Source organism: Danio aesculapii, chromosome 2, assembly GCF_903798145.1.
Source record: "Danio aesculapii chromosome 2, fDanAes4.1, whole genome shotgun sequence".
Classification (NCBI taxonomy): domain Eukaryota; kingdom Metazoa; phylum Chordata; class Actinopteri; order Cypriniformes; family Danionidae; genus Danio; species Danio aesculapii.
The window spans coordinates 29,475,966-29,490,159 of NC_079436.1; the positions used below are offsets into that span (position 1 = coordinate 29,475,966).

The 14,194-nt window shown below is 36.5% G+C and overlaps 1 protein-coding gene across 1 annotated transcript; it reads left to right on the forward strand.

Moving 5' to 3' along the window:
• Window positions 1-9,805: 9,805 nt before the first annotated feature.
• On the forward strand, window positions 9,806-13,763 carry htr5aa (5-hydroxytryptamine (serotonin) receptor 5A, genome duplicate a). The gene is made up of 2 exons (XM_056476678.1): window positions 9,806-10,507; window positions 13,428-13,763. The coding sequence occupies exons 1-2, from the start codon at window positions 9,806-9,808 to the stop codon at window positions 13,761-13,763; spliced, it is 1,038 nt and encodes a 345-aa protein (XP_056332653.1).
• Window positions 13,764-14,194: the final 431 nt, after the last annotated feature.

Below are 14,194 nucleotides of genomic sequence, written 5' to 3' on the forward strand. Positions count from 1 at the left end.
TTCCAGCTGCAACCCAGTACTAAGAAACACCTTTAGTGTTTTAGTTTTAAATTTTTACATTGCATTAGTGGCTGAGGGTAGGCCAGATCAGGGGTTTTGATCGGACACCATGGACCCCCAAAAAATAATGCCTACATTTAAAGGAATTCTATAGTTACTTGTAAACTTATAGGGTCCCTCAGACCACATTTTGTAGACCAGTTAAGAGATAACACCTTTATGGATTAATAAAAAGTTGAAAGGGAATGTTTCATGTTGAGAAATTGTTTAACTGGTTAAGTCAGTCAAAAGTCAGTCAAACATTTGCAAGATCATCTATTAATTTAAGGGCGATGCAGTGGCGCAGTAGGTAGTGCCATTGCCTCACAGCAAGAAGGTTGCTGGTTTGAGCCTCGGCTGGGTCGGTTGGTGTTTCTGTGTGGAGTTTGCATGTTCTCCCTGCATTTGCGTGGGTTTCCTCCGGGTTTCTCCCACAGTCCAAAGACATGCAGTACAGGTGAATTGGGTAAACTAAATTGTCTGTAGTGTGTGTGTATGGATGTTTCACAGAGATGGGTTGCGGCTGGAAGGGCATCCTCTGCGTAAAACATGTGCTTGATAAGTTGGGGGTTCATTCCGCTGTGGCGACCCCGGATAAATAAAGGAACTAAGCCGAAAAGAAAATGAATGAACGTATTAATTTAAATTGAAGTTTTTAAATTCTAATCTAAAAACAAAATAACATTGAGCACTTAGTATTTTTTTTATTCATTCATTCTTTCATTTACTTATGATTTTTCCAGTGTCTCCCCTTTTGTAAAAATCATGCCTTAATTTGTGACATCAAATTGTGAAGATGACATTTCCTTCCAAGTTTTCCTCCCAGTTTGAAATGCTCAAAGATCTTTGAACAGTTGTTATGAGTTTTAGATTTAGGTAAAGTTGCCTAAATCCTACACTGTAAAACCCAATAAGTTAAGGTAACTGAAACCATTTGAGGAAACAAAGGAGGATTGCAACAAACCATTTAAGTTCAAAAACTAATCCTAATAAGTACTGAGAACTTAATCCATTTGAGTAAACGAAGCAATTTGAGCACAGTAAAACCCAATAAATGAAGAGAACTCAAACCAACTGAGCAGGGGCGTAGCGGACATTTTAAAAGTGGGGGGGGGGACGTATGAGATTTAAAACGTATGAGATCATACATTCATATAATTATTAATCACCTGCTTCTAAATGGTCTGTCTCTAAAAGTGAGGGGGACGTACCCCCCCACACACACACCCCCCGGTTGCTACGCCCCTGCAACTGAGTACTGTAAAGCCCAAAAAGTTAAGGCAACTCAAACCGTATGAGGAAACCGATTGCAACAAAACATTTGAGTTCAAAAACTAGTCTATATGACTACTGCGAACTTACTCTATTTAAATTGAAGTAATGAGGTTTTTAATTAACCCATTACCTTCAACACTGAGTTCAAAACTCTTTTCCAATGAGTAGAATTAACTTTCAGTTTTGAGTTTACTACACATTTCATTTGATAAAGTTGACTGTTGGGTTTGTGTAAAGTATTACTTTGTGTATTTAATTTGGGATTTGCTTGTGTCTAAAGGGTGAGTGCCTTATTTTCTTTTATATATCTTTTTACGTGGTTCTGGTTAAGAGAGGAAGCTCAGTGAAGTTTATGATGTTAATTTTTATCTTTGATTTTTTGCTTTTAGTAAGCTAGTCCTCCAAAACTTAGCTGCTTTTTGTTTGTAGTTTAGCTTTACTCACTCTTATTAACTAACTTATTTTTTTAGTTCTAACTCAATATTATTAACTAAGAATTTTAGTCTTGTTACACCTCTGAACAAAACCCCTAGACACAGAAGGTCGTAACACTATTATGAAGTTTAAAGTGGCTTCCAGCTTCAAAACTACAGAAAGCAGTAAAGTAAAATAAATAAATAAATAAATAAATAAGGCATATACCTATGCAACCAAAAGACAGCTCAGTTCTTCATCTCACTGATCTGACATGGTAACAGTGCGTTGTTAACCTTGTATGCGTGTGGTCTGCGCCGAGGTGGCGACTTGAGAAACTGCAGCAGCACTGGTCGGTCGGTCTATCTTCTTGCTGGAGATCCACACTTCACAGCCTGACATACACAACTGTTCACTCGGGATATTGTTTTCTACCGAATGGGGTGATACTTCCTTCGACGAAGCAGAAGTGCTCTTTCCAAAAGGTAAGCGGGAAGGGGAGAAAAACAACCACCAGCTGAGGTGGAGATGCCATGAATGCGCGCTTGAGTAAACCTTGCAGGTCGCTGAATGATGCTGTGTGAATTAGCTGAAATGTAACTGTTGAATTAGGCTAAAATGTCACGTGGTACAGTCTTGTAATTAGTGGGCTGCGTTGTATTGTTTGACGACTTTATATTGCAAATTACCTCTAATTAAAACAGTAAACAACCTAGTTGTCATTTTTAAATGGCTTTAGAATGATTTAAAACGTTATCAGTAAGATAGGTGAATGAAAAATTTAAAATGTAACTTTTTTATGTCGCCTATTAACAAACATGTAGTCTAAATTTTCCATGTTCATAATGATTTCTTTCCACTATAGCCGAATTTGTTTATATAATGTTTCAAATATGTGAGTCTCGATATGTGCAGAATTAAGATTATTTTGAATAGACATCTACTTATTTATGCACATGTTGATTGGAGGGTAGCTTAACAGTAACAGCCAGGCTCAGCATATGTAAATCAATGCACAATAAGATGCCTTCACAGAGCAGTTTGGTACATACTGTACTTTCTGATGGATTCAGCTGTAGAGATGCAGTCATATTGCAAATTAAGAGAGAAGAAACATTAAGCTCAGGGAAAAGGCTGCTTTATTATGAGCTGTTTTGTCACTGTTATTTTGAGATTGCACTTCCCAACAGTTGACTAACAATAATAGTTTTTATTTTATTCTTTACAGACAGTCCTCAATTAACATAAAACGTCCATTTACTTCATACTATAATAATCACAATGTGTAAATACACTGCAATTGTGTGGATCATCATGCATAATACACCAGACAGTCAAGACAGAATGAGTGCAAGTGGAAATATGAAACGTCCAAACAAGCAGTCCCTGCTGAAGTGATTAAACAAACTGTGATAACCCGCAGCTCCCAAGCTACAGATCAAGGAAAAAAGCCTCCATCAAACACTCTGTGGCCACAGGGAACAGTCCGATCAGTGCAGTGCAGTGCAGCAGCCTGTCCGCTTACCAGTGTGAACCTCCAACAACGCACAAAATTTAATTGGGATTGAATCCAAGAACGTCTATTAGATGTGTGTTACATGAGACAGAAAAATATATATGAAAAGGGACAAAACAGAAAATCAACAAACCACATGCATCACAACAGGAGTGCTTAGAGCCCAGAAGCTAATAGGATCCATGCGAGTCCATTTTAGGAGATATTCACACTAGCACTTATGGATTTGTTTAATGTCAGATTTTGGTTCATTTGGATAATGCAAGCTTTGTTTTGCTTTGTTTTGCATGTGTACCCTGTAGTACGGTTCATAAAAGCTGAGACAGTTTACTCCTGATGTGAACGCAGGTGTACTAAATGAGTGAAGCGGACCACTTCTGATGAAATACAGTTGGAGTCTGAATTATTAGCCCTCCTGAATTATTCTCCCCCCCCCCCTGTATATTTTTTCCCCAATTTCTGTTTAGCGGGAGAAGATTTGTTCAACACATTCTAAACATAATAGTGTTAATAACTCCTCTCTAATAACTGATTTATTTTATCTTTGCCATGATGACAGTAAATAATATTTGACTAGATATTTTTCAAGATACTTCTATACAGCTTAAAGTGACATTTAAATACTTTACTAGGCTAAATAGGTTAACTAGGCAGGTTAGGGTAATTAGGCAAGTTATTGTATAAATGTATTGTATAGAACGGTTGTTCTATAGACTAGCGAAAAAAATATAGAGCTTAAAGGGGCTAATAATTTTGACATTAAAATGGTTTTAAAAAATTAAAAACTGCTTTTATTCTAGCCAAAATATATATTTTTTTAATTCTCCAGAAAAAAAAAAATTATCTTACATACTGACCCAAAGTCTGATTCTTAGCTAAGCATTTTTGAATAATTTTCAATGAGAGGGAAATACTTTTAGGGAATTAGGGTGCTCATCTTCTGGGTTCAACTGCTTGCTTGTATGAATATATTAACCTGGCTTAATGCATTAAGAAAATCATATATTTTTTAAAAGACTGTAAACCAAGTGAGATTAATGACAATATATGATATACTGTTTTAAAAAAACTGTAATAATACAGAATTTTTATGTCAAATTTGACAGATTTTTTTGTAGTTTTTTTAATTACTGGGAAAATCCGTAAGTTTACATCAATAGACTTAAAATGGTATGGTCTGATGTAAAATATATGTAAAAAAAGGTGTCATTACTTCTGAAATGTTAAAATCAAGGCGTCACGGTGGCACAGTGGGTAGCACGATCGTCTCACAGCAAGAAGGTCGCTGGTTTGAGCCTTGCCTTGGTCTGTTGGCATGTTCTCCCCGTGTTCATGTGGGTTTCCTCCGGGTGCTCCGGTTTCCCCCACAAGTCCAAAGACATGCGCTAGAGGTGAATTGGGTTAGCTAAATTGTTCATAGTGTATGTGTGTGAATGAGAGTGTATGGGTGTTTCCCAGTGATGGGTTGCAGCTGGAAGGGCATCCACTGTGTAAAACATATGCTGGATAAGTTGGCGGTTCATTCCGCTGTGGCGACTCCTGAAATCAAGCTAAAGGTTTTAGTCAAACTCAAAAAATTAAGAGATTCATTTCTATTGTTAATACGCTGAGATTTTAAGTAGAATTTAGACAAATACAGAGTAATTATATTACTTTCAGACAAAGTCATTTAAATACATTTTAAAGATGGAATTAGTAAATAATTATTTTTTTGAAGTAACTTACCTAACAAAGAAGCATGCCAAAAAATGCCCACAGTTTCCATTTAAAACCGAGAACTAAAGTAATGAAGTCCTTTAGATTTGTCCTGTTTCAGATCTGCTTTACAAGTATTTGCTAAAAACAGTGTGCAGGAGCTTTGTGTTGCTGAGCAGGACTGTAAAGGCATGAAATGAACCCTTGTCACCTAATGTTTGAAGGAATCCACTGTGAAGAGTGAAGAAGTGCCAGTGTGATTAGAATGAAGCCCTCCAACACTGCCCTGTCTTAACCGTCATTAAAGTAATGATTCGAAGATGAAACCATTAGCTATGTGAGAGCGGATGACACAGACTGCTGAATGTCTCGTATTTGATTAAAGGAAATTATGTGGTTTATGAAAATCCTAACTTCCCACACATGCATATCATTTCTAGAAGGACAGCGTGACTAAAAAGCTGACGTGTGATTTAGACCAAGGGTATTGTATTGATATATTCTACCTATATGCGCACTCAAGCTTGAGGTGTTCTGTTTTACATACATCAAGCATATATTATCTACTACCTCGTCTTAAGGCATGCACAGAAGACAAGAATGCTATTTAGATCAGCTATTAAACCTCATCGGTTTGACATGTTTATCACTTTTGCTTATGGGATTCTCCGAGCCATATGTGAATGCTTAATCAGCAAGTCACAATTTGCAGCTAATACATTACAATACTTTCATTATGGAGTCATGAACCATGATGAAATTAGTGTCATGAATGAACATTTATTGTAAAATATCGATGTAAGCACCTGTAGTAAAATATGGATTTAAGCTTTTCGCTCGCATTAAATATGAATAAATTATCAAAGCCTTCCTTAGATTTGGCTCCTGGCAAGATGCATATCAAAATACAAAAAAAAAAACTTTGATCATTAAGTAGAGTAGTTGGAGTAAGAATCAGTCTACAAACCACATAGAATCCAATCTGTGAAGAAGAAGTGTGCTGTATTTTTCATTTAATTACAATCACAACTGCACAAGTTCCTTTCTGCAGCTTTTGACTCAAAGTTGATATAGTTTTGGGTAGATAGATGGGGGAAAATGATTAAATCCTTCTTAACTGAGTAAATATCTGTTTAACAAACATTCCAGGCCCATGTTTCAACTTCTCTGCCAGTAGCTATATAACGTGTGTACCACAGAACTCGCTTGTCAGCTACAATGACATGTTTCCAGCCTGAATCTACCTTAGCCTACCATTTCAAAGTCTGCCCTGTCACACCAGCAATAGTGAGTGGTACATTTTCTCTGGCCTGTCATGTCAGCTAAAAATAATGTATTTTAGCTCAGTATCAACTCACATGAAACTTTGGTAAATGTCTTTTCTTTTACTGTTTTTCTGGGTCATCTAGATGTGGCAAGTCTAGACCAACAAATATTTATGACGCTGCTCTCTGCAGTATTCCGACTGGACCTTCGTGACGTCATTCAGAGGTCAGATATTTTAATATTTACATTATTCGATTTTATATTATATGCTCATGACAGCACATCCACTTTTTTCCTACGCCCCATGACATGCACACTATAGGATTAAATGATGTTAGTAAAATGTGAAAAGTTTGCTGTCAAGCAACAAAATAATAAATGTTTTATAATGATAAGAGATGACATTATTGCTCACACTTCAATCACTAAATGTTTTGAAGGCCACCTGAAAATCATCTTTTGTAAGCTGTTTGGTCAGGACTGTGTGTAGGTATAGTATGTCCACAGTCATATTGGAGTGATATAAAAACAATGAGTCTTTTTATTTCTTTTAAATTTCATGACGTTAAAATTGGGTCCAAATCCCTCTTATTTTGAGGTCGACCACAACGTGACATAGGAGTGTGGTTCCCCTCCCACCAAATTAAAGATTGGCTCATTGTGATCATCAATTATCATCAAATGTGATCAAGAATGAGTTTAAAATGTTTTTACAACAGTGCATGTTTGTAATGAATTACAGTGATTTCATTGTCTTTCACAGTGAAATCACCACAGCGGCATGTCAGTGCAATTATAAACGAAGATGCTTCAGTCCTGGTTTGTGGACATTAAATCAGGTTTATTTTGTACTTTAACATAACGGATATCCATACAGCAGTGGATATTAACCTATATCCTGTCACATTTGTGTGCAAAAACAGTGCAAAGTTAAACACACGTGCTGTAAGTGTATGTCTGCTGTGTGTGTGTCTCATCGTTGCAACTCTACAACAAATACATCAAATAATAATCATTGGGAAAGTTCTTACTGTAGTATTTCTCACAAATGTTATGCAAGATCTTTTTCCTTCATGTCTGTCACTGTGCTGTTTATCTGATGCAGCGGAGGTGGAGATTGAGGAACATTCTGATAGGCACGTGGGAACAGTGGGCGGGGAGACCTATATTAAAGGCACTGGCAACAAAACAGTATTGTGTTCAGAGCAGAAAATCCAATATACTGAAAGGTATAATAAATAATCTGATGGGTGTTTTGAGCTGAAACTTTACAGACACATTCTGGAGACACAAAAGACGTATCTTAAATCTTGAAAAAGGGGTAAAATAGGTGCCCTTTTAAGAAATTTTAAAAGTGTAAACATGTTCTGCACACTCTGAAAAACACCAAAAGCTCTTTTCAAAATTATTTTCCTTAATTGTTCTACGAAGGAGTGTGTACACATTTCTGGAATATGGAATATGTAAAATTTTGTTTCTCAGGGTTTTAAAAGTAGTTTGACTAAATTTTTCTACCTCATCTGTCTGTTAAGTGGGACCATAACTATTTTACATTTTGTCAATTTAGTGGCTAATTCGTACCAGCTCAGTCATACAAAAATGTATGATTTTTAAAAAGAGGCCTGGCACCCAACCCTATCCCTAAACCCAACAATCATTGGGGGATAATAAAACCATACTAAATTGTATGAGTGAGATCATATGATTTCATACGAAGTAACGACCAATTCAAAAAGTTATGAATTGCTGTGAGATAGCATTGGACTGTGATAAATGGCTGTAATCTCATTTAAGGTTAGGGTTAGGGCTTGGTTAGTGTTAGTAATAATATATATTGTAATGAACAAAAATAGCTAAATATATATTAAAATATACCATAAATAACCCCTTTAGGGTGATATTGACTCACCGACTGTATTAAAGGTATCGGGTATTAAGAAAACTAATAATTTGCTGTTAATTTAAGAAGATTTGCAATGGTTCTTGATGATTCATGCATTGTAAGTCAATAGCTACCAGCTCTTTAAGAGACCAAAAAACATACGCAGGCAAAACAATGCCTGTGGTTTATGAAGCAAGATGTTCTGTTTGTGGAAGAAAGTAAAGGTTATAGAACATTGTTACTTGATGCTCATTTTCCAGACATATTTTCATGCTCAGACCCATTTGTGAAGCTTTGGATTTAAGGCACTAATAAAAGTTGTATATAATATTCAGCTTCTTGCACTGAGCAATCATTTTGCTTCACAAGAACTCATTGTTTTGTCAGGAGGCATTGGTATTATTAATGTTGAATTTCCTGTATACTTTATTGAACTCTTATAGGGTTATTAAATTATAAATTACACCACAGTTTTGGCTAAAAATCGAAATCCTTGAATGGCTTGAGAGTGAGTCAGTCAAATTTCACTTTCAATGAACAAGGCCTTTAGAAGGACAATTCACCCAAAAATGAAGATTTATTCACTATTTACTCTTAAACCTTTATGAGCCCTTTTTCTCTTGATCACAAATGCAGATATTTTGAAAAAACCAGAAACCATTGATATCCGTAGTAAGAAAAACAAATACTATAAAAGTCAGTTGTTACAGTTTTCCAGCCTTCTTCAAAATGTTTTTGTTTGTGTGCTCAACAGAAGAAAGAAAGTCAAACAAGTGAAGCTTGGGTGAACCACATTGTTAGTGTTTTGACAGCAAATTTTGATTTAGTTTTAGTCTTAGTCTTTTGACTAAAATTTCTTCTTAAAAACCTTCTGAATCATTTTAGTTTTAGTCGACCAAATTTGATACGATTTTAGTAGACTAAATCTACTCTAGCGAGAGGCTATTCCGTTTCAGTTAAGCAAAAGCACACACTCGGGTAAATAAAAAAGATCAGAGTTTACCTTTGTGTGAATTTCGGGAGGATTATGCTGATGTCGCTTTAGTTTTGTTGTTTTTATCAGCTATTTCCTCCCCATACGGTTTACATTATTTTGTCTTGACATCTAAAGTGAGTCTTCCTTTTCTCTCAGCTGTTGGCTTTTATTAGTTTAATCTGACAGACGCCCCTATGGAAGCTGATGTAATCACATCCCGTGTCTACTGTGGACCAGTTACTTTTAAATGCGCGTGTGTGCGTCATGCAACACACCAAGATTAATTCTGATTGGATATTTAGAAAAAAACGTCCCTTTTCTCATTTATATAAGTCAATGAAAATGTTTGTATATTTCTGTTATAGTTGTCATCATCATCACTTGATTTTTATTTAATTTTTACCTCATTTTCATCGGTAGAAACTTGCTCGTCACGAAAATTATGATGAAAATTTTCCATCAACAAAGTTAACACTGGTGAACCATCCTTTTAATTGTTCATCTTAATGTAGATTATATAATTCAACATTAGCAGAATCTACAAGCAAAAATATTTAGTTTGAATGTCATATTAATTGAATATTAATATGCTTTCTATTTTACAACACTGAGAATCTGTACAGAAGCAGATTTTTAAAAAGTAATGTCTATTTTCTCACTCTTTGCAGCTGTTGCAGTCCACTGAAGTCCTTTCTCCCTATTTTATAAGTGGTGTAAAGTGGACAAAAGTGCTCTCAGTATCATGTCTGACGTCAACCAGAACAGCTCCTTTAATAATCAAAGCTCAGATTATGGAAATGTCTACAGGCCACAGACAGTGTTCAGCGTCTTGACATTCACCCTTCTGGCCATGCTTGTAGTAGCCACATTTTTCTGGAACATGCTTGTCCTGGTCACGATTCTCCGTGTCAGAACATTTCACAGAGTGCCCCACAACCTTGTAGCCTCCATGGCCATATCTGACGTCATGGTGGCAGCTTTGGTGATGCCTCTCAGTCTGGTCCACGAGCTGAACGGCCGCCAGTGGAAGCTGGGCCGCGTTCTCTGTCAAGTCTGGATATCGTTTGACGTCCTGTGCTGTACAGCTAGCATTTGGAACGTGACCGCAATAGCCCTCGACCGTTACTGGTCCATAACTCGCCACCTGGAGTACACTCTGAAGACCCGGAAGAAGATCTCCAATGTGATGATTGGCTTAACCTGGCTGCTTTCGTCTGTTATTTCCCTCTCGCCTCTGTTTGGCTGGGGTGAGACGTATTCGGAGGAGAACATGGAGTGCCAGGTGAGCCAGGAGCCGTCTTACACCATCTTTTCCACATTCGGGGCCTTCTATCTGCCTCTCTGTGTTGTTCTGTTTGTCTACTGGAAGATTTACAAAGCTGCTAAGTTCCGTATTGGATCAAAGAGGACCAACACCATCACTCCAGTTGCAGAGGCTGGAGAGGTACAAATGATGTGTTGTGATTTTTCATCATGCAGCAACATTCACACACACTAATTTACTGGCTTTTTAATTTTGTACTGTACTATACAGCGAATGTCTTACTATTATGAAATTGCAAAGCCTATCATTTTAAGCAGACTGTTCATATTCTGCTTGTCATTATTCTTCAGAACATTACTAGGCAGCAATTGAATAGGCAATTGAACTTGAACGTCCCATTAGCTTGCTCGATTACCTTGAACAGTGTGGTATAATCTCTGAGCATGTCATAACACTTGGGCTAATGGTAATCCTGACACCTTCCTTAGATAAGTTCTACATTATTTTCCACTCTATTACCATCCTGTTCTACTTCAACGGGTTTAGCAGTGATTGTCAGAGGTTTTAAGCTTATGCTTAAATGGCTATTTTCATGCCATTCCAATAGTGGAGAAGATAGATGCAATTTTTCTTCTTAAACCTCTAATCTTAATCGTAGTAGACGTGATTCAGAAAGACCTGCATGAACAGGGTCAGGATGTGCTGGACTGAATTCAGTTTTCATTTAAAGTTTTTAGTGATATTTTTTCAGCAAGGATGCATTAAAGGAACTCTTTTTTTGTGGAAATAGGTTCATTTTAAAACTCCCTTCGATTTAAACAGTTGAGTTTTACCATTTTAGAGCCAATCTAGGGGGCTGGAGGGAGCACTTTTATATTAGATTAGCATAGATAATTGAATCAGATTAGACCATTAGCATCATGCTGCAGGCTCAAAGATATTACGCTACCTATATACATAGTCCCTAGCTAAACACTGCATAATATCATTTCACCTGCTGCAGCCAAGATTCTGCAACAAATTTCCTTGATTATTAAACTGCGATGAGTTCATACTGTAGTTCCTAGCCAAAATAGTACTTACTACACAATATAACTACAGAATAGTAAAGCTTTAAATAATAAAATTATCGAAATTATTTTTTGAGATTTGTAATAATAATAATAATAATAATTCCTTACATTTATATAACAATTTTCCAGACACTCAAAATGCTTTACACAATGGGGGGAATCTCCTCATCCACCACCAGTGTGCAGCATCCACCTGGATGATGTGACGGCAGCCATATTGCGCCAGACCGCACATCTCACACCATCTGATTGGTGGAGAGGAGAGAATGATGGAGCCAATTATGATATGGGGATGGTTAGGAGGCCATGATGGACAGAGGCCAGTGGGCATATTTGGCCAGGATGCGGGGGTTAAACCCCTACTCTCTTTCGAAAGACATCTTGGGATTTTTAACAACCACAGAGAGTCAGAACCTCGGTTTAACGTCTCATCTGAAAGACAGATAAAACTTAAATGTTTAACTCTAGAGGACTTGTAAAATGAGCCTATTACAAATGCCTTTCTTAATGCATTATAAGGTTTTGGTTTTTTTTTTTGTGAAAATTGAGTTATTTACGTTTGTATTCTGACAACTTATTTACATTATGTGATGTTTTGTTTTAAAGTACTTTTTGTGACTTTTAGGACTTTTTAGGAAAAACTTGATTCTCATATAATTTTTGCCATGTGGAATGTAAAATCCCTTACAATGTAGAAAGAATCTTATAATTCTAAAGTGATTATTTCCATTGTTGTAAACAACAAACAACAATTCCTGACAAAAATGTATAGTAATTTCAATTTTTAAGTTTTCCACATTACGCAATATTTTTGAGCCCAAAATCAGCATATCAGCATAAATTCTGAAGGATCATGTGACACTGAAGACTAATAGTTGGAGGAAATCAGCTACACCATTATTGAAATACATGTTCAAATTCATACATGTACAAATTCCTAAATATTTTCTGCATTTGATCATTGGTGTATGCTTAAAATGGACAAATAATGTAATTGTACAGCTGATGCTCACATATAAGATATATGAGGAACGCATATACTTAAATAAATAAATAAAATTATTTTATTAAAGGATATTGCATGATTTAGGGCCAGATTTACTAATAGTAAGCATTAAAAAATTGCTGTCAAAACGCATGGACAAAGGGATTTTTTACCAAGGACATTACATATATGCTTGTTGGAGTTTCTATTTCATATGCAAAATTTATTTGAGTAGAGTTTTGAAATGTATTGTGCTACAAAATTTAGAAAGTTTAACAGCAGTGAATTTACTAGTATTCTCACCATTGCATAAAGTCTGTGTGAAATCAAAAATTACAATGTTTATTTTGCACATTCTTATTCTTTAGTCAAACAATTAATCTGTGCATCAGTAAATCTACTGAAAACAAAAACAAATGTTTGTTTTGGCAATCTTCAATCAAGGCCTGACCATTTTCTCCATGATTAAAGTGTCAGTCCTTCTCTGTTGACATCAGTTTGATGGCTTTAACTTATCAAAACTATACCTTTCTTATCTTTCTTAGTTTGCTATATGGCATGATGCACAAAAAGAAATCCCCGTCCCTACTCAAAATCCCATTTCAGTTGAAGGTACATTAACATAATAAATAAAAGTCTCAGCAAAGTCTGGTTCACACTGATTTTAATGCCCAAATAAAAATGTCACCCATCTTGCACCTGTGTTTTTACAACATAATTGGCTATTGAATTACTACATGAGCTCAGTTTTACAGCCTAATTTGCACCGCCTAATGCACTGCAGTTTACATTATGAAAATGAGCTGCTGCCTCATCTGTGCTTTCTAACTTATGCATTATCAGTAGATCACTCACAACATTTTACACGTCCATCTGCACATTTATGGCATTACAATCGTACTAATTTGCCCTATTTACATATGTGTGCAACACATGCTTTGCCCTATTTACATTTGCATACAACACGTTATTGCTGTACTATACAAAAAAAACACATACAAATAATTGAATAAAACAACCAATTCCCAATTCATTCCCTCAGGTAAAAGAAGCCTCCAGGCAACAGCCTCAGATGGTCTTCACAGTTCGTCATGCCACGGTGACTTTTCAGACCGACAGCGAGACATGGCGCGAGCAGAAAGAGAAGCGCGCAGCTCTGATGGTGGGCATCCTGATTGGAGTGTTCGTCCTGTGCTGGATCCCATTCTTCCTGACCGAACTCATCACCCCGCTGTGCTCCTGCCACATTCCTCCAATATGGAAGAGTGTCTTTCTTTGGCTGGGTTACTCCAACTCCTTCTTCAACCCGCTCATTTACACTGCCTTCAACAAGAACTATAATAACGCCTTCAGGAATCTCTTCTCCCGACAGCGCTGAGCAAAATAGAAAACTTGGCCTTGCCGAAAATGTCAGATTAAAGCGCTCTTAAGATTTGAGGATGAAGTGCGGTTATCTGAGCTCTCCAGAAAGCACGGATTCTGTGGAGAAACTGCGCTCGAGTACTGATGGAATGATGTCTGGACTTTCACTGCCAGCCAAAGGGATCATTTGACCAAGGGTCTACAACAAAGGACACTCAGCCAAAATGTCAGTCGCCTGCATTAAATGAGTACAGAGTGCTTCTTGCTTTTGGCAGTCTGTTGATATGAGTTTACTTCTATTTTATTTTTGCCTTTTTTTTACTAAGGGGACAAATCATATTACATACGTTAAAACAAAGGACACATAAACAGTAATAGAACAGAAATGGAAATAACAGGAATGTGTATAATCAGCAATGTCAATCAGATTTTTCAGATGAATCATCT